Genomic DNA, 25197 nt, shown 5'->3' with positions numbered 1-25197 from the left:
AGGGGTGTCACGTAAGTAGCAATGGAAACCTAAAGCATGAGCTTTGTGCTCCTATTATATACACTACTGGATCAAAAGTACCTGGACACTTATTTGTGGACATTATATGGGGCATGTTCACCCCTCAACTTTCTGATGGCTTGAACCACTCTAGGGACACTTTACTTGAGGTGTCTATCTGAGGAATCGAAGCCTATTTTTTTTCTCAAGAGCCACCACATTCCATGGACCACCATATGCTCATTCTGAAAACTTGATTCTAACAGCACATGTTTGCGTAGCCTCAGACACCTCAACTTCTGGGCCATAAACAAAAATCCTTCAGTATGTTCTCTGTGTAGATTGCTGAGATTAACACAAATATTACAGTCGGTTTTGCTTGGAAGAAGAGCAGCCATGGAAATATTTAATTTATATTTTGTTCTGGTCTGTCTTCACTGCCACACCACACACAGCTGACAATGACAGCTTTAGAAAGTTCAAAATGTGCCCAACATGTATGCTACGTGTCACATAGAGTGAATAGTCCATGCTCAATGTCACAGAGCTCACTGATTGATGGATTTTGCTGTTGCTGCTTCTCTTCTTATAGCACGATACGACCCACCTCCTTTCATGCTGCTGGGCCCACCTCTCTAGAGGTCTAGTGGTTAATTCCATCTTGCTTAAAGGTCTCCAGATCTTTTTCCTCAGGTACTTACACAATTACTGTGATCCTATAGTCATTCTCCCAGATTAAAATGAATTAGACTCCTCATATTGTGATGTATTTTATCATAAGAGGGCGGTTTGAAAAGTTATTAGAATGGAATAGAAAAAAGTACTTACATTGCTGAAACCTTTTTTAAAATTTTCGATGTAGTCTCATTGTAGATTAATGCTCTTGGTCCACCGATGTTCCAGTGCCTTGACCCCATTTCGAAAAGGAGTTTCCTCCAGGCCTGCAAAATACTTGTCAACTCCGGCTATCAATTCTTTGTTTAAAGTGAATCTTTGTCTAACAAGAAAAATTTTCAGTTTTGGGCAAAGATGGAAGTGTGATTGAGCCATATCAGGTGAATAAGGTGGGTGTGGTAACAATTCATACCTTAGTTTGTGTAATTTGGCCATGGTGATGCACATGTGTGCGGATGCACATTGTCTTGATGGAAGATGACATTCGTCCTTACTAAACTTGGCCTTTATTCACGTTTTTTTTTCTTTCCCAGGAGGTTAGCATAGTATTACCCAGCAATTGTTTGCCCCATCCCAGAACACTGTTTCCACTGCTTTGAAGTTGTTTCGTCTGTGGGGTATAGTAGTGCACACAATTTTTAATCTGTCATCACAAAATGGTGCAAATATCTTATTTGTTTCTCCTAAAATGAACCAAACATTGTTCCGATATGTCCATTATCATGCATTTTTGATCCAGCATCATTGGTCATGGCACCCATCTCACAGATAATTTTTCATTTCTAATTCTTCAGTTAAAATGTGATACACCCTTTCAGATGATATCTGGCAAGAGTGGTCAATTACACACACTTTCAACCAGCGATCCTCTGTCCTCATTTTGTGCACTTTTGCAAGGATTCCTGGAGTAGTGACACATCCTGGCCAACCACTGCGCGGAGCATCACCTAAGCTCTCCAGACCAAATTTAAATTCATTTCTTTACAAAGTACTACATCACTGCTTGAATCTTTTTTTTTTTTTTTTTTCGCAAATCACTACATGGGATCAACAGATCCACACATCACTGCCACAGCTCCCTTCCAATTACACTGATGTGGCATATGTTTATTGGCAACAGTGCAATGAATATCACACGAATGACTCGTTGTGCTAGGACTGACCTCTCATGGTGATTCCAAGAACTTTTCAAACTACAAACAGCCCTCATCAAAGATTTACTGTCCTACACTCGTACTCTCTGCAGGAAATACCACTTTGCCACAAAGAAAAATGATCCTAATCCTACTCCTAATGATCCTAATCCTACTCCTAATGATCCTAATCCTACTCCTAATGATTCAATTCCCCAAGACACTACCCAAATTGAACCCTGCCTGGTACAGTTCCGTCCTCTGTCACAGCGGGACCCACCTTCTCTTCCTCAAAATCCCCCTCTCCAAACCTTCCAGGAATTTCTGACTTCCAGCCTTGCCTCTCAATCCTTCTTAAAAAACCTCAATCCTACTCCCAACATCACCACTGCTGAAGCCCAGGCTATCTGTGATCTGAAGGCTGACCAATCCATCGTTATTCTACCGGCGGACAAGGGTTCCACGACCGTGATACTCGATCGTCGGAAGTATGTGGCCGAGGGACTGAATCAGCTTTCAGACAATACTACATACAAAGTTTGCCAAGATAATCCCATTCCTGATGTCCAGGCGGAGCTTCAACGAATCCTCAGAACCTTAGGCCCCCTACAAAACCTTTAACCTGAGTCCATCAACCTCCTGAACCCATCGACACCCCGCACCCCTACCTTCTACCTTCTTCCTAAAATTCACAAACCCAATCATCCCAGCCGCCCCATTGTAGCTGGTTACCAAGCCCCCACAGAAAGTATCTGTGCCTACATAGATCAACACCTTCAATCCATTACATGCAGTCTCCCATCCTTCATCAAAGAACCAACCACTTTCTCGAACACCTGGAATCCTTACCCAATCTGTTACCCTTGGAAACCATCCATGTAACCATTGATGCCACTTCCTTATACACAAATATTTTCCACATCCAGGGCCACGCTGCGATGCAGCACTTCCTTTCACGCCGATCACCTGCCACACTACATAAAACCTCTTTCCTCATCACCTTAGCCAGCTTCATCCTGACCCACAACTTCTTCACTTTCGAAGGCCACACATATCAACAACTAAAAGGAACAGCCATGGGTACCAGGATGGCCCCCTTGTACGCCAACCTATTCATGGGTCGCTTAGAGGAAGCCTTCTTTGTTACCCAGGCCTGCCAACCCAAAGTTTGGTACAGATTTATTGATGACATCTTCATGATCTGGACTCGCAGTGAACAAAAACTCCTGAATTTCCTCTACCACCTCAACTCCTTTGGTTCCATCAGATTCACCTGGTCCTACTCCAAACCCCATGCCACTTTCCTTGATGTTGACGTCCATGTGTCCAATGGCCAGCTTCACACATCCACCCACATCAAACCCACCAACAAGCAACAGTACCTCCATCATGACAGCTGCCACCCATTCCACATCAAACGGTCCCTTCCCTACAGCCTAGGTCTTCATGGCAAACGAATCTGCTCCAGTCCGGAATCCCTGAAGCATTACACCAACAACCAGACAACAGCTTTCGCATCCCACAGCTACCCTCCCGACCTGGTACAGAAGCAAATAACCAGAGGCATTTACTCATCCCCTCAAACCCAGAACCTCCCACAGAAGAACCCCAAAAGTGACCCACTTGTGACAGGATACTTTCTGGGACTGGATCAGACTCTGAATGTGGCTCTCCAGCAGGGATACGACTTCCTCAAATCCTGCCCTGAAATGAGATCCATCCTTCATGAAATTCTCCCCACTCCACCAAGAGTGTCTTTCTGCCATCCACCTAACCTTTGTAACCTCTTAGTTCATCCCTATAAAATCCCCTAACCACCTTCCCTACCCTCTGGCTCCTACCCTTGTAACTGCCCCCAGTGTAAAACCTGTCCCATGCACCCTCCCACCACCACCTACTCCAGTCCTGTAACTCGGAAGGTGTACACAATCAAAGGCAGAGCCACGTGTGAAAGCACCAACGTGATTTACCGACTGACCTGCCTGCACTGAAGCTTTCTATGTGGGAATGACCAGCAACAAACTGTCCATTCCCATGAATGAATGGACACAGGCAGACAGTGTTTGTTGGTAATGAGGATCACCCTGTGGCTAAACATGCCTAGGTGCACGGCCAGCACATCTTGGCACAGTGTTACACTGTCCGGGTTATCTGGATACTTCCCACTAACACCAACCTGTCAGAACTCTGGAGATAGGAACTTGCCATTCAGTATATCCTCTCTTCTCGTTACCTGCCAGGCCTCAACCTCCGCTGATTTTAAGTTCACATCCTTTCGTCTTTCCCTCTCCTTCCCTCTTTCCTGATGAAGCAACTGTTTGTTGCGAAAGCTTGAATTTTGTATGTATGTATGTTTGTGTTTGTTTGTGTGTCTATCGACCTGCCAGCACTTTCATTTGGTAAGTCACATCATATATCTGAGTTTAGACTCAGAGCAGATGGAGACTGGATTATAATGCATAATGCATAAGGCATTAAAAAGGCTGAGAACCGCTTATATAGTAGCATAAATGTGTACTGGAAATTACAAGGAGTGGTAGGGAAATATGCATATGGATAAGGGGGAGACTGCAGTGAGAGTCAGAAAGGGAATTAGGTGGGCAGGAAATGCGGCCAGGACAAAGTGTGGGAAATGGGCCAATAAGGTTCTCTGCTGATTCCTGTAGAAAGGTGGGACATGGAAACACACAGACTGGAGTTGAAGATGGGGTAGGTGATGTCAAGAGATGGGCTGCACAGACAGGGAAGTGTGTTGTAACTGGAGGCCGGAATGGCTGGAGAAGTCTGTAGGGGGACTTCTCCATCATTGGCACTCAAATGGCTAATGATGTCAGTAGAATAAAATGTTTATTATTGAGATGATATGAACTGCAAAACTGGACATTTACCTATACCCATAAATAAAGAAACAGAAATGAAATGAAATTCAGAGGCTCTATATAACTGCCCAACTCTGACAACTTCAACACCTTGATTATACTGAGGAAATGTAAATGGTGAAAATCTGTCAGTCTGGTATTAATTACAAAAGCTTTATTTATATACACTGAAGCAGTGAGTAACAATTTGTACCAAGGCCAGCAATCAAACCTGGGTCTCCTGCTTACTAGGCAGGTGCGTTAACCACTATGCCACATTGGCACAGTGGTTGGCGCAACTGTTTGTGCATAAGGGGAATTTACGGTAGACTAGGGTGGCAGTGAGAATTTGGATGGAGGAGGGAGACATGCCAGGAAAATCTGTGCAGTTGTGCTAACTGCTGTGACAAGGTGACTTAGTGCCTAATGCACCTCCCTCATAAGTAGGAGATCTGGGTTAGATTCCTGGCTTTGGTACAAGTTGTCACTTGCTTCTTTGGTCCATATACTTTAAACCATACTGGTAGGAGACTCAGAAAGTCTCTGAAATTGTCATTTCATTTGTGCAAATTTTAAGTGTTGGCAGTATTCTAGATGCAACTTGTGTAGAAACAGTGGTGACAGCAGGTATCGAAAACAAATGTATAATTAGAGCATGGTAATGCTGACACATCAGTAGTGAATGGTTCAATTTCATGGAACTGTGATATTGGTGAAGACTGTTACAACTTGTCTTTCCAATTTGATGTCGTTAGGCAGGTTTGTCAGATGAAGGCTAAAAAGGTAGGGATAGCGAGTTTTTTAAAAAGCCTGTACACAACTGGGAGTTAGTGATGTTACGGATTACATTTGGTAGGGAAAGATTTTACATAAAATAACAAAAGGGTACAATTTATTTATTTATTTATTTATTTATTTATTTCTTGTTCCGTAGATCCAGTTAGTGAGTCAATCACAAGGATATGGAACGTGTCAAATTGTACAGGTTTCAATTTAAACTTACAATAAATACAAGGGCAAATTGTACATAGTTTAAGTAAGACATACTATAAATAAAGTAACAGATACAATGTCAGCTAGATAACATAACTACCATTTGACAGAAAAAGGAGTTTCAAATAAAGATTAAAGATAAGAGCACAAAGTTAAATCAGATATTAGACCTACAAGAGTAAATACATGTACAGCCAATCTGCTGTTACAAAAAGTGCGCTAATGCCCAAATGCACAATAAAATCAATTGAACTACTTCTAGACACAATAAGTTTAGTGATGGTATACATTTTCTTTCAGGTATTCATCCACAGTATAATAAGATTTCTCTGTCAGGTAATCTTTGAGAACTTGATTAAATTTTGGCAGTTCTGTATGAACACATTTGATATGTAGTGGTAGAGCATTGAACAGCTTAATGCTGGAGTAGTAAACTCCTTTTTGTACCAGAGTGAGACGTTTCATTTCTAATTGCAGATTGTTTTTGTTTCTGGTATTATAACCATGGAATTTACTGTTGTCTTGGTAGATGGAATAATTTTTGCACACAAAGGTCAGCAAGGAAAAAATATACTGTGAGGCAGTTGTTAGGATACCTATCTTCCGAAACAAGTGCCTGCAAGAGTGTCTTTGATGGACCCCACACATTATTCTGATTGCTTTTTTTTTTGGATGGTGAAAACTTTTTTTGCAAGTGGTTGGTTCCCCCAGAATATGATAGCATATGACATCAATGAGTGGAAGTAGCCAAAGTAGGCAACCTTAATAGTGTCAACTTCAGCCACTGAAGAAATTACCCGTAATGCAAATGTTGCCGAGCTAAGTTTTTTACATAGATGCAGAATGTGAACCGACCAATTACATTTACTGTCTATGTAAGCACCCAGGAATTTTGTGTCTTCAACTTTCTGTATTGGTTGATCTCTACATTTTATGTTAATTTCATCGGGATTACTTTGTGATGTATGGAACCTCATATAATGAGTTTTATCTGCATTGAGCGAGAGACCATTTGAGGAGAACCAATTTAAGATGTCATTAAAAACAGTATTTGTAGTTTTTTCAAGATCATGATCAATCAAATCGTCAATTAGAATTGTGGTATCATCGGCAAACAGGGTAAATTTGCTGTTTGTCTCAGAACAAAGAGGAAGATCATTAATAAAGATGAGGAAAAGCAGTGGGCCCAAAACGGAGCCTTGAGGCACACCACACGTTATCGTGCCCCATTCAGACGAGGCAGGTTCTCCAGAAGAGCCATTTAGCATTACAGTCTGCTTCCGATCCTGTAGATATGATTGTAGCCACAAGCCAACAGTACCACCTAAACCATAGTATTCTGCCTTTTTCCAAAGAATCTGGTGGTTTACACAGTCAAAGGCTTTCGTAAGATCACAAATACCCACTGGAGACATTTTTTTGTTAATGGCTTCCAAAAATTGGTTGCTGAAAGAGAATATTGCCTGTTCAGTACAAAGACCGGCACGAAACCCAAACTGATTTTTGCTTAAGATACTGTGGATGTTGAGATGGTCTACAATCCTCCTGTGCATGAGTTTTTCTAGAATTTTCGAGAAGGTAGTTAATAGGGATATTGGGCGATAGTTTGTAACAATGCTTTTATCCCCTTTTTTAAAGAGAGGAATCACTACAGCCAACTTAAGTCTGTCAGGGACAATCCCATCTTGTAGGGATGCATTGAATATGTTGCACAAGACGGGACTAACAAATTTATAACAGTGTTTCAGTATTTTACTAGAAATATTGTCCACACCAGCAGAATTTTTATTTTTTAATGATCTAATTACTCTTATGACTTCGCTTACAGTAACTGGAGGTAAGGATAACTGTGGGATTCTGTTGCTAATAGCTTTCTGTAAGAGGGACAATGATTCTTCCATAGAACCATTACAGCCTGTCTTCTCTGCTGCTCTCAAAAAGTGGTTATTAAATATTTCTGCAACCAACTCAGGTTTCTTTATGATACTGTCCCCTGTATTAATCTCTACCTGAGACATGTTCCCTGTTGTCCTGCCAGTTTCCCTCTTTATTACATTCCATATAGTTTTAATTTTATTTTCTGAGCTTTCAATTTCTGATTTTATGCACATACTTTTAGATTTATTTATAACCTTCTTGAGAATGCTACAGTAAAGTTTGTAGTGTTGTCGTTTCTTTGGATCATTACAAGTCCTGAGAGAACTGTATAACATCCTCTTTGTTCTACAAGATGTTATTATCCCTGTAGTGATCAAAGACTTCTTGGCATTGCCTATATGACTATTTCTAACTACTTTTTTGGGAAAGAGGGACTCAAATACAGACATGAATTCATTTAAAAATGAATTGTCCTTTTTGTTTACATCTGTTTCCCTATAAACTCGGCTCCAGTCTATCTCTTTTAGGCTATCATTGAATTTTTTAAGGCCCTGTTCATTTATTATTCTAAAAGATTTCCAAGAATGCTCGGAACTGTTGCACACACTGATGTAATTGAGCCTAAGCAATTGACCACCATGATCAGAAAGGCCAGTGATTGGATGTACAGTGATCTCATTCCATGTAGACTTATCTATAAATATATTATCTATCAGACTTTTACTGTTAACAGTAATCCTAGTTGGGAAATCTACTATTGCCATCAGATTATAAGACTCCATTAAATGTACTAAATCAGCTTTACTATTGCTCTCATTTAGGAAATCAACATTAAAGTCACCAGTAATTATCAAGTTCTTGGACTTTGAGTACAGAATGGATAATAAAGAATCTAAGTGCTTAAGAAATACATTCAAATTCCCTGAGGGAGATCTATACAGTGCTAACACTACAGCCGTGAAGTCATTTGCAGTAATCTCAACACCACATACTTCAATTTGTTGCTCTATACAAGGCTCTTTAAATCTAATGCATTGTAAGATATGTTGTTTTTTACATAAATTACCACTCCACCTTTTTCCATGATGGTTCTAGAGTAATGCGTTGCCTGACAGTAACCTTTCAATATCCTTCACATGATGTTCACTAAAACATAATACATCAGTATCTTTTATTCCTTGTGGTTCCTCTAACAGAACAGTAATGTCATTTACTTTATTACCAAGTCCTCCCACATTCTGGTGAAAAATCATCATTTCTTTGGAATTAGAGACAGATCTAAACTTTTGCCTAAAAAATTATCGGTAGCTACAGACACAGTACATTCATTACTAACAATTTCCTGAAACATTTGAGTTTGAAACGGAGTCTGACTTGATGGTTGGAGCCATTCAAATGCGATTGGTTCCAACTTTGGGGTACATTTGTGGACTTCTTCCAATATTTTTGTTTTTAAGAGGGTACCTAATGCTTTTTCTCCTGATCTGTTCAGGTGCATACCATGTCTTGTAAATAAATCTCGTCCAAAACTGCTTACATCTACAACACAAGTATTTTTAAAATGCTTACACAACTTTGCTAACTTAGAGTTCGTTTGTGAGACAGCTTCATTTACACAGGACTGTGGAATTAAGTCATGTCTCTTTGGAATGTTCACAACAAATACCTTAGACTGATGAAGCGCCGATATTTTCTTCCTGAGCGACTGTATGGCATCATTCCCTTCGTTGCAGGCAATGTTGTTTGAGCCACCTATTAAGATCACACACTCGTTTTTTACTTTTTCAGGATCACACCCCGCTACAACTTCTTGAACTTTAGCACCTGGCTTCACAATTCCACAAACATCGGCAGCATTAAAACTGCTTTTCACTATATCAGCCATGCCTCTACCATGACTATCAGCGAAAATGTGAAAACGATTTGTTGATGTTTCACTCACAGCAGACTGGATCACACCACTGCCACTTTCATTGCTGTTAACTGAACGTTGTGGCTTTGGAAGATCTAACCTAACCTTTTTCCGATAGTTTATCGGCACACTCTTCTTACGATTGTTTTCACTTTCAGTGAGACTATTACTAGAACAAAGTACATCAAAATTGTTTATATTCTCGAACCTCGAAACATTTGCTGTACACGAATTTTTAGTGCCGATTGTTTGACGCTTGTTGTGTACTACCTTCCATTCTGATGATTTATCAGCGTCATTTTGCACCAATGTAGCCATGTTCTCGCGAAAGTTTTTGTCCTTCTGTCTGTCTTGAAGCAATGGATCCATGTTTCGCTTCGACTTCAGTTCCATATTTTCGGACTTCAGGCTGTCGATTTCTATTCTTAGACTGCTGATTACACATTGTAAACTAGCAATACGCTCATTATACTTTAATAATTCACTTTTGCAACTTACACACAAATTTTTAACGGCTTCACTGTAACTTATTTTTGGAGTAAAATCGCAGATATCTACACACGCCGCCATCTTGAAATGTAGAAATGTAGGTAGTGCAGCACCTGAAAGAGAACTAAGTAAAATAGTCTGATACGAATTAAAAATAATTACTCATCAGGTAGCAACAGGAGAAAATGCAATAAAGGTGGAGCTGTGTGAACTTCAGGAGTGGGTGGCTCATTCTTCTTACAGAAGGGATGAAGGGAAATCGGAAGAGCTATGCAAACATAGTCCAGTATGCTGGGTTGGGGGAGACAGGGTGGGATGAAAAGGAAAGAATTGCTTTTGGCAGTTCCACTGGATGAAATTAGAAAATTTCATAACCTAAAAGATGGAATTTATGGTGATAAGTGAGACAAAGATCATGATGAAATTAATAAGATTGGAATCATAAGCACATTATATGTGGTAAGGGAGTTTGGGATGGAGGGAGGAAACAGACAGGTCAGAAAATAAAATGGAGTGAAGAAAAGGGATGGTTACTAAAATAAAATGCTGAGACAGTGAAAGTAAATACAGATTTTAGGCCTGGTGGATGGTGACTAGAGTACATGCCATGAAGGTTGTTCTCACCTGCTGAATTTTGAGACATTGGTTTCTGGAGTGAGAATCCAGATGGCAGAGAAGTGGTGAAACAGGGACTGAGCTCTCGACTGTCACATTTCAGAGTAAGATTTGCGACAGAATGATGCATGTTGCCAATACACATCTGTCCATGGCTATTCATCGTAACTGATGATTAGGTTGTAATTGTACCAGTGCGGTAAGCTGAACAATCTTCCCATGACATGTTGTTCCATAGACGGCTCTCTCTCTGTTAGTGTGTGTTTCGCCAGTTAAAGGCTGGCACATGTTTCGTAGGAGGTTGCAGTGGGACTGTCACAGGGTTAGGAGCCATAGACTAGGGACATTGGTGCAGAAGGATCATGGGGTCTGACTGAAATTAGTCTAGGTGGGGTGGGCAAAGTTGTAGACACAATGGATCTCATTTCAGTGCATGATTTGAGGAAATGTGTCGAATTATTTCTAGGAGAAACCAGCAGTAACAGGATTTGATATGACGGTGCAGGAAATTTGCATGTAAACTAGACTCCTGAGAGGTTAAGTACAGTGGAGGCTGAGCTGAAAATGATATATTGGTGTGAAGTATCTTCATCTGAAAAGAGGTAAATTTGCCTCAAATGATGACTGTATTGAAGGGAATATTTGACATAAATTGGGCAGTAACTGTCAAAATGTGAGTGCTGTTCTTTGTTAGTAGGATTAATGTGAACAGAAGTGTGTAGCTGACACTCGGTGAGGGTGAGTTCAGCATCAAGGGAAAAAGCAAAAAATTTGGAATATGACCATTTGCTGCTAGATAAAATAATGGTTCGACTATAAATAGTGGGCTGGAATGCCGTGAACAAACTGGCCGGGCAAACGTGAGGGAGAGAAACATAAGGTTGTGTCCTGTAGTGAGCTGTTGTAGAAGTTGGCATCCCTATATAGGGCATAGGTGTGTTTATATGGTAAGAGACCCTCCTTGCCCGTTGAGTTGTACTTCAAGTTGCTGTGTACTAATCATGTTAAGTTTGAAAGAGATCTACAATCAGCAGTTAGTGACAAATGACTGTTAATGACAGTGATTGTTTTTGTGGATATTATCATCATCTGGGCATAAGGTAACACGGAAGGTATGAAAACTGGTTTTGCAAATATTTCCCCCATATTTGAGTTTTAAATAAATTATGCAGTGTGGATCTTGGATGGGATGTTAAAATCTTGTATTTAATATAGTCCCACTATTGTCATACTGATTCGTTGAAATTACCCAAGTATTATATTAATATATCACTGACAAATATACTGAAATATGAATTTATCTTCCAAAACATTTGCCAGAATCACTGCATGCTACATTGTGGTGTGGAAGTTGAGGATAGAGAATGGGAAAAAATTTGAGTGGATTGGACTTGGGTATTTGACCTTTGTGTGGTGAGCTACTGAGTGAAGATTAAACAATTTCAACATTGGTACTTGAACAAAAGTTTGACAAAAGCTGACACGCAATATATTACTTGACACATGAAGGTAGACCACAGCTAAACAAATGGTTTTTTGTGCAAGTAAACCATAAACTATCCACAGGTGCAGGCCCTGTATACAGAATTACTCACACCTGGCCACCTACTGACAGGAGTAAACAATCTTATAAGTACCTCAGTAAATACCATTTATTTATTAAAAACTTTTGCTCCTCATGCCAGGAGTTTAACTAAACAAAAATTTTAAGAAATCATTATTTTTATTATATAGCAAAAATAAACCTGAGCTTTTAAATTCAGAACTTCACTACAATTATTAGTTGAAAAAAATTAGAGGTGAGGAAAATATTATTGTACATAATTAAACAGCAAATATATTAAGACACACAGTTCTATTCTGTGAACTTAAATGACCTGAATCAGTAAACACTTCTGGGTTAAATTGCCGTGGTCAATCTGTAGAACTTCGTTTTCTCCCTGACGTTTCATTCTCAACTACGGAGAACATCTTCGGAGGTGAGATGACGACTGGCTACTAGGAGCTGGGGCCGCCGATTATATGGAGATCGTATAGGGCACCACCGCACATCATGTGGTGTTGATGTGTGGCTATCTCTGGCTATCGTTGTTCTCCAGATAGCAGGCAATCGATTGTCACGTGATTGATGCAACGTCAATCACCGTATCTTGTCCAATTTTAATCCTTCTTCTTTAGGATTAAAATTGTATTGATGTTGGTGGATTTCAATTGCCTCTCTCTACATATGTGTATAATAATGCAACGTCCTCGCTAACATGCTTGTCTCACCAAATTTTATTTCATGATCTCCATCCTTAAAAACATGTTCCGTTACTGCCGATTTGTCGATATGTCCCAAGCGACAGTTTCTTTTGTGCTCCGTCAAACGTGTATTGATGCTTCTTTTTGTAGTTCCTATGTAAACCCTGCCACAACTACACGGAATTTTATATACCCCTGGGGTGGCTAGGGGGTGACGAGCATCTTTTGTTGATCTTAGGCGTTCACTAATTTTCTTAGTAGGTCTGAAAATAGTCTCCACCTGAAACTTGGCTAGTACTTTCCCAATGTAATCTGTGATGTTATGGATGAACGGAAGAAATACTTTTCCAGCTGATGGTTGTTGCTGTCTCCTATTTTTAGGAATTTTTCTACTTGGGTGAAGTGCTCGGTTAATCTCGTTTTTCGTATAACCATTTTTCGCAAAAGCCATTCGTAAATGATTTAGTTCTTCTTGTAAGTAGCCTGGTTCACAAATATTATTGGCCCTATCCACTAGTGTTTTTATGACCCCCCCCCCCCTCCCCCTCTTTTGCCTACGGTGGTGATTTGAGTTCTTAAGGAGGTAGCGATCAGTATGTGTACCTTTCCTGTAGACCTTATGGCCTAAGGTCCCATCCACCTGTTTGATAACTGATACATCCAAAAAGTTAAGTTGTCCATTATTCTCTTTCTCCATGGTAAATTTGATCTTTGGGTTGATGCTATTTAAGTGCACCAGTAAATCATTAAAGTCCTCTTCCTCATGATTCCATATTACGAAGGTATCATCCACTTACCGATACCACTTCGAGGGGCTTTTTTTCGCCGACTGCAGTGCTTGATGTTCAAAATATTCCATGAATAAATTCGCAATTGCTGGGCTTAGGAGGCTTCCCATGGTTACCCCATCAATCTGTTCATAAAATTCACCATTGTACTGAAAATAGGTCGAGGATGGACAGTGTTGGAACAAGGCCAACAGTAGGGAACATATCGGCTATATGAGAGAGAGCTTTATCAACTGTAACCATAGTAAACAAAGACACTATATCAAAACTGACAAGTATGTCATTAGGACCGACAGTAATTTCCCTCAATTTCTCAATGAAGTGTAGAGTGTTTTTAATATGACTCTCAGTTTTGCCTATGTAAGGTTGTAACAAAGAGGCAAGGTGTCTGGCTAGTTCTTGGGTAGGAGCTCCAATTGCGCTATCAGTCTCAAAGGAACATCAGGCTTATGTATCTTTAGTAATCCATATAATCTCTTTCTTACATATAAATATCAAAAAATAAATGCAAATATTACAAAATTGTTTTCCTGCTCATCTGCCATAACTTACATTGTTTTCACATTTAGAGCAAACTGCCATGCATTGCATCAAATAGAACTTACAACAAAGTCATCCTGTATCCGTCTGCAGGCAATAAATGATTCTTTCTGATATACAACCAGTGTCAGGCTACTGTTATTGCACTTCTTATGGCAAAGCTTGATTTAGAAAGATAACATATGCAAAAAGTGTTTCCAAATGAAAAGTGCAGGAAAGCAACCACATATCAGTGAACTTGACACTGTTGCAGTGGCGGTTCTGTGCAGTTTAATGGTCTGTACAAGATACGAGCCAGATAATCTGATGGGGACTCTGCTGAAGGACAGCTCAAAATTGTAGAAATGTACATTAACTGTTAGCTAATGTTCAAATTTTAGACAGTTTAACATGAATGTAAATGGGTGACAGGTGTTCTGAATTGTACTTGAATCACACAGATAGAGAATGGACCTGAACTAATTCACCTACAACACTGTCAACCTCAGGAAAAAATTGACACACACTACTAAATGATTTTGGTCATGGGTTACTCGTCATTTGCTCTTTGAGAATGAGTGAACAAGATACTTTATCCTAGTCAGTCACACAGTTCAGTAACAAACCTAAGTCCACCCGAAGGCATCAGGGATCCCTTAACTGTGTGTCAGTTATGTTTCCACAGAACACAATTATAGGATGGCTGTCCTCTGAGAGGGAGGTGGGGTTTGCTTCCCCACACCAATACTCTTCCCTCTGGCAGTCATAATTCTAATTTAATTATGTTCATGGGCAACTTCCAATTAATAGTGACCACACTCTGCACTATAATCATTTGAAAACAAAACTTGATGACATTTCACACACCAAACATCTTCACCTAACATGTGGATAGTTATTTCTGGTTCTACTGCTATGCAAAGTACATTGTCAGTTCCGTGATGTACGGATCCCATGGGTATGAGTGCCCATGGAAGTTAGATGTCAATATTATGCAGATTCTTAAATTCCAAAGGAGTAATGACACTGAGAAATACTTTAAATTGTAGAAGCAGTCTGATTTCCAGCAGAAAAATGCCACTGCTTCCCAATAGAAACATTAATTTGTTGAAAGCTTAAAGACAACCAAAGGAAGAGAACAAAGTACCATCTCAGAAGGAACCTTTAGAAATCTATGCAGAAGCAAAGACTCAAGTCAGAGTTCTTCAATTACCACTTACTTTTAATGGACAATTGCAGTCTACTAAGGCTTTGTCTTCAGACACGTAGCTTGACAACCTTTCAAACTAAGACAGTTAGTCAGACGATTAAAGTTGTGTGTATATTTTGCTAAAAATAGGTGAATTGTTCTGAATTTGGCCAAAATCTTATGCTACATTTTCTGGTCTGTAATAATTCCATCTCCTAAGTGAGTTAAATAGCTTCACATTTATTTAGAAAGATGAGCAGAAAACAAATCCATGGCTAGCATGTGTCAGCAGTGATGCATTCTGAACAAACTAATCAAATTGTAATTTGTATTTACAGTCATCAGTATTTTTTAAAAATGAATAAGAATGAGACAAAACCGTTGACTAATGTAAGAAAAAAATGAGTATGTAAAGACAATTTGGTCATTGTCTCCTCATGGTTGAATGGTGAATGATAGTTGTGGTGTCCCAAATTTTTAGTAAACAAACAGAAATCTTTCAAAAAAAATCTGAATTCTAAGTTGTGTGAAAGTCTTCTGAAGAATTTCCTCAGTCTTACATATTCTGACAAATATTCACTCACAAATATACCTTCCAGGACTTTAATCATCACAGTCATGTTTTTCTGACCTACGTCTCTCTCAACAAAACAAATGTCCACTTGATTTTAGGAAAAATGTTTCATATGAAACTAGATCTAAAACCATAATGTTTTAGCTGTGAAATGATGACAGTGCTCTTTACAAAGTTGTACTTTTCATTACACACACAAATACAACATAACATTGAGAAAACACGTGGTTAACCTTTCTCTCTCCTCTCTGTTCTACTTTTGAAACATTTATACTTAGTTACTTACATATTCTGCAAGCCACTGTATGATGAATGGCAGTGTGTACCTTGCACCACTACTAGTCATTTCTTTTCCAGTTCCACTCACAAAATAAGTGAGGGGGAATAAGACTGTGTATATGCCTCTATATGTGCCCCAATTTGTTATGTTGTCTTCACACTTGCTATGCAAAATGTACATTAATGGTGATAGGATCTTCCTGCAGCCAGCTACAAGTGCCAGTTTCTTAAAATGTCTCTGCAGTGTTTAGCAAAAAGAATGCTGTCTTCTCTCTAGGAATTCCGATTAGAGTTAATTGAGCGTTTGTATAATACTAAAATGTCAATTAGGCCTATTGGTAACAAATCCAGTGGTGCACTTCTGAATTACTTAACTTCTTCCCTGGTGGGGAGTCTTTCTTACATGCTGGTTCCATTTTGTATTGCTTTGCAACATTATGCCTAGATATTTGTTTGACATAACCAAGTCAAGCAGCATACCACTAACAATGAATTCAAATATTATACAATTGTTTTCCTGCTCGTCTGCAGTAACTTACAGTTTTTTCACATTTAGTGCAAACTGCCATGCATTACATCAAATAGAACTTACAACAGTGCCTCCTGCAGGCAGTAAATGATTCTTTCCAATATACAACAGCAGCATCAACAACAAATGACAGCAGATTGCTATAAGCTCTGTCAAATTGTCTATGCATATATTGCACTTCACTTGGGGGTAATCCTAGAGGTATCCTCATCTCAGAGGAACACTCGCCATCTGGGATGATGTACTGGGTCATACGTCTTGAGGAGTCTTGGGGTCTCATACATATCTGAGAACCCTTTCTGTACACTTTTGCCTCTGTCAAAGGCCCGGCCAGGTGGAACATGGCAAGACAGTGCAGATCATGCCACTATGAGTGACTAAGACATTCACTGGTGAGAGACACTGCACAAGAGTGGGTCACTGTGGAAACAGACACCAAAAAATCAGCTGTCACACTGGGGAAGTGGCTGAAACCTTGTCAGCAACTCACAGATGTGCCATAGTATGACAGACCTGCCTCCTGCCACAGTCACCACAGGGCAGTCAACTGCACATGTGGACACATGTGGTCGCTCCGGCCTGTGGCAAATCTGTATCTCGAGATGGCTGGCACAATACGCTAATGAGCGTTTTGATAGTATGGACTCGATGCTGTGGGCTGAGTCCACAGGCCATACTACCAGACCTTGTTCTGTCTGGTCAGGTCTTATCTCTGCAAGGGATCTCTCTGAGAAACACTTCTGCAAATCTAGGGATATTGAATCTGGTGGCTGTCCTTCATCCAATGCCTGTAGGGTACTGTGTGAGAAAAGGACAAGCATAGTTGTGCACAAGTGTTGGCTTCTAACTTGGAGCTGATCTGTGGACGTGACCTTTCATTCTTGAGGAAATTTATTACATTTGAACTTCAGAACATGTTGGAGAATTCTGCAGCAAACTGATGTTACACATTTTGGTCTGTAATTCTGTGGGGTCTGTTCTTTCAGCCTCCTTATTTACAGATGTCACCTGCACTTTTTTCAAAGCACTGAGGACACTGAGCCTTCACATCATTTGCTAAGAGTATGGTGCATTTGTGGTCTGTGAGTTTACCATAACACTGCTACTGACGTGCACAACTCGGTGATTACACATGGTCATTTATCTTTTTCACTCAGAGTTTTCTGTGTCTTGCTGTTAGCCATTAATTATAACCTCTCCCATCTATGAACTCAAATTGGTAGATGTGGAGTGAAACAGTATTTCCTCTTCTGATTTACTTGTTATTCTTTCAGCAATACACACTTATCTTTGAGGATCAGAAGCTTGACACCATTCGACAACATGCTGCTATTGATAACATTGTTGTGTAACTCTCATGTAAACAAATGTCACTTTATATGACAGAGAGGTGACTGAGCAGCAAGGTATGTCAGTCAGTTACATAATTTGTGTACGCATCCACATCCACACTATGCAAATTGCTGAAGTGTTTGGCACAGGGTATATCAGAGTGTAACAACTGTTACTGCTTAAACCATTGTGTGTGCCCTGTAATTAGTGTAATTTTGTGTTCCCAGTCCCCATGGGAATTATCTGCAGGGGAATGTAGTACATTTTTAGATTCCGTAATTATGGTTCTTCAAAATTCTGTAAGCGAGCTTTCAGGGGCTCTTGATGTTGACATTAAAGTGTCTGCCATTACAAGTTCTTTAGCATGTTTGTGACACCCTTGGATATCTGAAAGAAACTTGTCACTATTCGTGTTGTCCTTAGTATGCATCAGAGATTGGAAACATCGTGAATGAGTTTGTCAAGGTTCGCATACATTATAAATTGAGGTACTCTTTCACCTCGGTGCTGTACTGGCTTCCATTCTCCATGGTAAAGTTTCTAGAGTATGATGGATCTGAGGATGGTGACACTGGAGTCACTTCCTACTTATCAACTCATTCTCCTGCGGAAGTGTGCAGGAGTGTAAGGCTGGTTCTGACTTGGTACAGTGCACAATCTTCTGTCACAAAGTAGTGTGATGGAGTTAAAATGACTGATTGTTGGAATTGTATTGCCTCTAACAAAGGTATGTATGATGAGGCTGTGGACTGTGTAAAAAGAGAATTAAGTTATGTGGTGTATAGCATTGATAAAGTGCTCCTTCAGAGAAAAACTGTCTGAAATACGTTCAGTGCCATAGTTCATTAGGACATTCTTCAGACAAAAACAAATTGTGTCTAATGGAAAAAGGAGTTGTACTTCTGTTTGTTACTCCTCCACCATGAGAGAACAATGTCCACTATCAAACAAAAACTGGGTAGAAAGCAATGCCACTGTTCTGTCCCTGTGACCAAAAATGTGCTGTCTGTGTCGTCTTCTGATCTTGGTGACTTGTGTTTATGAGCTAATAGTGAACTGGGTAGCTTATCATTTGTTTCTTTAACTTTTAGCATTGGTATGCCAATTGGGCAAACTCAGGTACTCACCCTCCTTCATATGCTTGCACTCAACAAAACCAGAGCGACTCATTTTCATTAAACTGGGGAGCAGCACAAACTCAGGAGTTGAGTCTCTGAGTATATGGGGAATATGAATTCGGAGATGCAGTAGGACCCTTCAGCGAGTTTAAAGTGAGTACACAGAGCTGTTTTTGATCCTTCAGTGTGTGTTTGGTATTCCCTGTTAGCTTATTCATTATAGCTCTCTCACAGCCTAGCTGTATTCAGCAGTGGGTCACAGAAAGTTCCACAAGCAGACTTTTTTGGTGACTGTGTTTTTTCAGTATCCTGCCAATGGATGGAGGAATGGATGGAGGAATGGATGGAGGAATGGATGGAGGAATGGATGGAGGAATGGATGGAGGAATGGATGGAGGAATGGATGGAGGAATGGATGGAGGAATGGATGGAGGAATGGATGGAGGAATGGATGGAGGAATGGATGGAGGAATGGATGGAGGAATGGATGGAGGAATGGATGGAGGAATGGATGGAGGAATGGATGGAGGAATGGATGGAGGAATGGATGGAGGAATGGATGGAGGAATGGATGGAGGAATGGATGGAGGAATGGATGGAGGAATGGATGGAGGAATGGATGGAGGAATGGATGGAGGAATGGATGGAGGAATGGATGGAGGAATGGATGGAGGAATGGATGGAGGAATGGATGGAGGAATGGATGGAGGAATGGATGGAGGAATGGATGGAGGAATGGATGGAGGAATGGATGGAGGAATGGATGGAGGAATGGATGGAGGAATGGATGGAGGAATGGATGGAGGAATGGATGGAGGAATGGATGGAGGAATGGATGGAGGAATGGATGGAGGAATGGATGGAGGAATGGATGGAGGAATGGATGGAGGAATGGATGGAGGAATGGATGGAGGAATGGATGGAGGAATGGATGGAGGAATGGATGGAGGAATGGATGGAGGAATGGATGGAGGAATGGATGGAGGAATGGCACCTGCTTTATTTGTAACTGAGAGTGTGTGATCATTTAATTTTATAGCCCCACAAATTGCTGCACCCATATATTTGTATAAATTGGCTCATTCAGTTTAATTCATTATGATAATGGTCCAAATTTCTCATTCCTTTATACATTTTGTGAAGTTCAAAAATTCATGTATCATTATGTTTAAAGCAAGTTACTTGTTCTTGTACCACTTTGAAAGGTTGTCAAGATCTGATTGTATATTTGAGCAGGTTTTTCCCAGCTCCAGTATAGATAACTGCATGTTCTGATGACTGCCTGAAACTACAATTATCATCTACTAGGCTATTGTTATAAGACATAGACAGACAGACCAATTTCCTGGAGCACACTCAAAATTGCTTCTGTATGGAGTGAGCGTAAAAGCACAATTTTGAAAAGTTGTAAAACTAAACAGTGAGACATATCCACTTTAAACATTATCCTTAAGCTCTGAAAGTTTTTTATGGGTTATGGGGTTTGGTATGTGCACTGCGTTACATGGTAGATGTTGAGAAGATATTCGCACTCTTCACAAACCTAATGTGATGTGTCAGTGGTGACACAGGGCTGCAGCTGCAGCTGCAGTTCAGTGTCATAATTGTGTAGAATTTGGCTGGGATGGGATAAATACCTTCTTTCACATAATCCAGTAAAGGTAGCATTTTGAATTGTTAGAAGTGGGGTAGTTTGATTTTCAGGTCTGTTATATGTGCTGTACGTTCTGATAAATAAAAGCTTTAAATATTCTCCCCTTGTATTTTATCTGCATCTTCCAGATGTCACTAAGAAATGGCACATTTTCAGTGTTTTCTCAGTAACTCACTTCCAGTGCATTTTTGGCAAAACTGTGACATTATCAGTTTTAGAGTGTGTTGAATTTCCTGAGAGTTTCATAAATTACATTCTGGAAAATTTCAGACAGCAGCCAAGATATGAGGCTGTCAAAATTACAAAAAAAAATTACAAGAAATGGTAAAAAGTTAGATATGTCAGTAGTTCTGCATTAACAACTCTTTCAGTGAAGTTTTCTGCACAGTGAATAATAATCAGTGTTGGATGGGATTTACTTTCCCTCCAGATACATAAAAAAGAATTGTAAGTACTCCCTTTACAAGCAGAGAAACGTTTAATTAACAATTTGCCGATGTAGACCCTAAACTGAAAATACCACGCTCAGTCAAAAATCCCGTTGGTGGAAGTAATATCATCTATAAGTCTGTATACATTACAGTTTTTTTTTTTCCAAAAAGGACCTTACGACTTTGAAAATTTGTATAAATTCATTCATAGTACTTGCAGAGGTGACTGTAGTGTCAATTTGAAGGGAAATACGTGAAGATTTGACTTGTGTAGTTTGCTAGTTTAGTCACATAGTAAGAAGCACTAGTGGCAGTTGTGTTAAAGGTGAATTCCATCACTGGACTTCAGCATGCTAGCTGTGTGTTTTGGTTAGAAGAATTGAAGTCGGCAACAACAGTTCAACATAATTTCCATACCACGTACATTAAAGGTGCTCCTACTAGGCCTACCATTTATGAGTGGCATAAATGCTTTGTAGAAACAGGGTGCTCAGTAAGACAAGCAAAATCATCAGGTTGTCAGTGAGTGAGTGAGATGAATTTTTGTCAGCAGCCCTACAAAATTGACGTCATGTGCATCTCGTGAACTAAAAGTCTCACATATGAATGTCTGACATACGTTAAGAAACCATTAATGTTTGAAACCGTACAGATTGCTGATTGTAAAAACAATGAGACAATGATAAAATTTCACACGAGAACTGCTGTGTGGATATGGTAAACTGTTTACATGAGTATGAACATTTCTTGGACAAAATCATTTTTTCTTTTATGAAAAGTTGACTTTTCACTCAGTGACAAGGTTAACACACATAACTGGGATTTGGGGAAGTGAATATTGACATCAAACATTGCAATATATTTGTGATAGTCCTAAACAGAATGTTTTTGTGCACTGGACAAGAACAAAGCATACAGCCCCTTTTTTTCCACAAGAGAACCATCAATGGGATAGTGTACCTGTATGTTAAAACAGTTTTTGATACCACAAATCAATGAGGATGGCCTAGAATGAAATGTTTACTCCATGCAAGGTGGTGCACCATGCTTCTACCTGGCTGTTGTCTGGGGTTTTCAGACCAATTGATTGGCAGTGATGCACCAATTGCATGGCCCCACATTTCCCAGACCTGACACAACTCAACTTTGAGGATTTATCAGGGAGATTGTGTTTGTACCTCCTATGCTGGCTTTTCTACCTGAGCTTACAGCAAGTATTTACACCACCACTGAGCAAGTTACACCTGCACTGCCACAGTGAGTCTGTGAAAAATTGACTTCCAATGGGATGTGTGCAACATAACAAATGGAAGCCACATAAATCATCTTCAGTCCAAGGAAAAAGAACTTGATATTTCATGCCCATGCGATAAATCTTGTGACAACAAATACAGTTGTCAAAAAGCAGAACTGCACTGTACCTATTTGTGTATTTGCAGAACTGCAATGTATGTGCTCATTGTGGATTCAAAGCATTTGGTAATGCACCAGATGTTGAATTCAACATGGGAGAAGATGAGTTCACTAATTCACTTTGTACTGGTTGAAGTAAAGATTGTACTCATACACATGAATTAGATCTGAACCAAAACAGAAGTCGATGAATTTTCAACTTATTGTATATATCATTAAAATAAAGCTTAAGTGTGTATACCAGAAATAACATCAATGATATCTTTTAGAGTCAGGATGCTTAGAGTTCATTTTCACTAAAATTGTTAATGCAACATTTCTCTGGATGGGTAGGGAGTCTAACAAATATTTTGTATGAATCGTAAAGGAATGTAAATCCTCTATAACATCAGTTACTATGCATAGAGCTCAAAGAAGCACTAAAAAAAAGTTACTAAGTTAGAGACATATCTCACATTTTAAATTCCTGGAAGTAGTTTTCAGAATTCTTAGTAGCTGTCTGAAATTTTCCAACATGTTTTATATGAAACTTGTAGGGAATTTAATGACCTTAAAAATTGATGATGGCATACTTTTACCTAAAACACACTAGAAGAGAGTTGTTGTTGTTGTGGTCTTTAGTCCTGAGACTGGTTTGATGCAGCTCTCCATGCTACTCTATCCCGTGCAAGCTTCTTCATATCCCAGTACCTACTGCAACCTACATTCTTCTGAATCTGCTTAGTGTATTCATCTCTTTGTCTCCCTCTACGATTTTTACTCTCCACGCTGGCCTCCAATACTAAATTGGTGATCCATTGATGCCTCAGACCATGTCCTACCAACCGATCCCATCTTCTAGTCAAGTTGTGCCACAAACTCCTCTTATCCCCAATTCTATTCAATACTTCCTAATTAGTTATGTGAACTAGCCATCTGATCTTCAGCATTCTTCTGTAGCACCACATTTCAAAAGCTTCTATTCTCTTCTTCTCCAAACTATTTATCGTCCATGTTTCACTTCCATACATGGCTACACTCAATACAAATACTTTCAGAAACGACTTCCTGACACTTAAATCTATACTCGATGTTAACAAATTTCTCTTCTTCAGAAACAATTTCCTTGCCTTTGCCAGTCTACATTTTATATCCTCTCTACTTCGACCATCATCAGTTACTTTACTCCCTAAATAGCAAAACTACTTTACTACTTTAAGTGTCTCATTTCCTAATGCAATTCCCTCAGCATCACCCAAATTAATTCGACTACATCCCATTATCCTAGTTTTGCTTTTGTTGATGTTCATCTTACATCCTCCTTTCAAGGCACTATCCATTCCGTTCAACTGCTCTTCGAAGTCCTTTGCTGTCTCTGACAGAATTACAATGTCATAGGTGAAAATAGAAGTTTTTATTTCTTCTCCATGGAGTTCAATACCTACTCCGGACTTTTCTTTCATTTCATTTACTGCTTGCTTAATATACAGATTGAATACCATAGGGGAGAGGCTACAACCCCATCTCACTCCCTTCCCAACCACTGCTTCCCATTCATGTCCCTCGACTCTTATAACTGCACGCTGGTTTCTGTACAAATTGTAAATAACCTTCGCTCCCTGTATTTCACCCCTGCCACCTTCAGAATTTGAAAGAGGGTATTCCAGTCAACATTGTCAAAAGGTTTCTCTAAGTCTACAAATGCTAGAAACGTAGGTTTGCCCTTCCTTAATCCAGCTTCTAAGATAAGTCGTAGGGTCAGTATTGCCTCATGTGTTCCAACATTTCTACGGAATCGAAACTGATCTTCCCCGAGGTCTGCTTCTCCTAGTTTTTCCATTCGTCTGCAAAGAATTCGCGTTTGTATTTTGCAGCTGTGACTTATTAAACTGATATTTCGGTAATTTTAACATCTGTCAACACCTGCTTTCTTTGGGATTGGAATTATTATATTCTTCTTGAAGTCTGAGGGTATTTCACCTGTTTCATACATCGTGTTCACCAGATGGTAGAGTTTTGTCGGGATGGGCTCTCCCGAGGCCGTCAGTAGTTCTAATGGAATGTTGTCTACTCCGGGGGCGTTGTTTTAACTCGGGTCTTTCAGTGCTCTGTCAAACTCTTCACGCAGTATCGTATCTCCCATTTCATCTTCATCTACATCCTCTTACATTTCCATTATATTGTCCTAAAGTACATCACCCTTGTATAGACCCTCTATATATTCCTTCCACCTTTCTGCTTTCCCTTCATTGCTTATAACAGGGTTTCCATCTGAGCTCTTGATGTTCATGCAAGTGGTTCTCTTATCTCCGAAGGTCTCTCTAATTTTTCTATAGACAGTATCTATCTTACCCCTAGTGAGACAAGCCTATACATCCATACATTTGTCCTCTAGTCATCCATGCTTAGCAATTTTGCACTTCCTGTCGATCTCATTTTTGAGACGTTTGTATTCCTTATTGCCCGCTTCATTTACTGCATTTTTATATTTTCTCCTTTCATCAATTAAATTCAATATATCTTCTGTTACCCAAGGATTTCTACTAGCCCTCGTATTTTTACCGACTTGATCCTCTGCTGCCTTCACTACTTCAT

General features: G+C 39.6%; 1 protein-coding gene across 1 annotated transcript in view; it reads left to right on the top strand.

The window, feature by feature from the left end:
* The window catches only part of LOC124775223 (glycine-rich cell wall structural protein-like), an 87308-nt gene that overhangs the window by 50165 nt on the left and 11946 nt on the right, over positions 1 to 25197 (top strand). The window contains exon 2 of the mRNA XM_047250096.1: positions 19431 to 20115. Coding sequence (XP_047106052.1) covers positions 19431 to 20115 — 685 coding nt within the window. The remainder of the gene's footprint in view (positions 1 to 19430; positions 20116 to 25197) is intronic.

The sequence above is a fragment of the Schistocerca piceifrons genome, chromosome 1 (genome assembly GCF_021461385.2).
Source record: "Schistocerca piceifrons isolate TAMUIC-IGC-003096 chromosome 1, iqSchPice1.1, whole genome shotgun sequence".
In the NCBI taxonomy this organism is placed as follows: Eukaryota; Metazoa; Arthropoda; class Insecta; order Orthoptera; family Acrididae; genus Schistocerca; species Schistocerca piceifrons.
The sequence above is the reverse complement of the archived record's forward strand: the minus strand, read 5'-3'. Positions and strand labels throughout refer to the sequence as shown.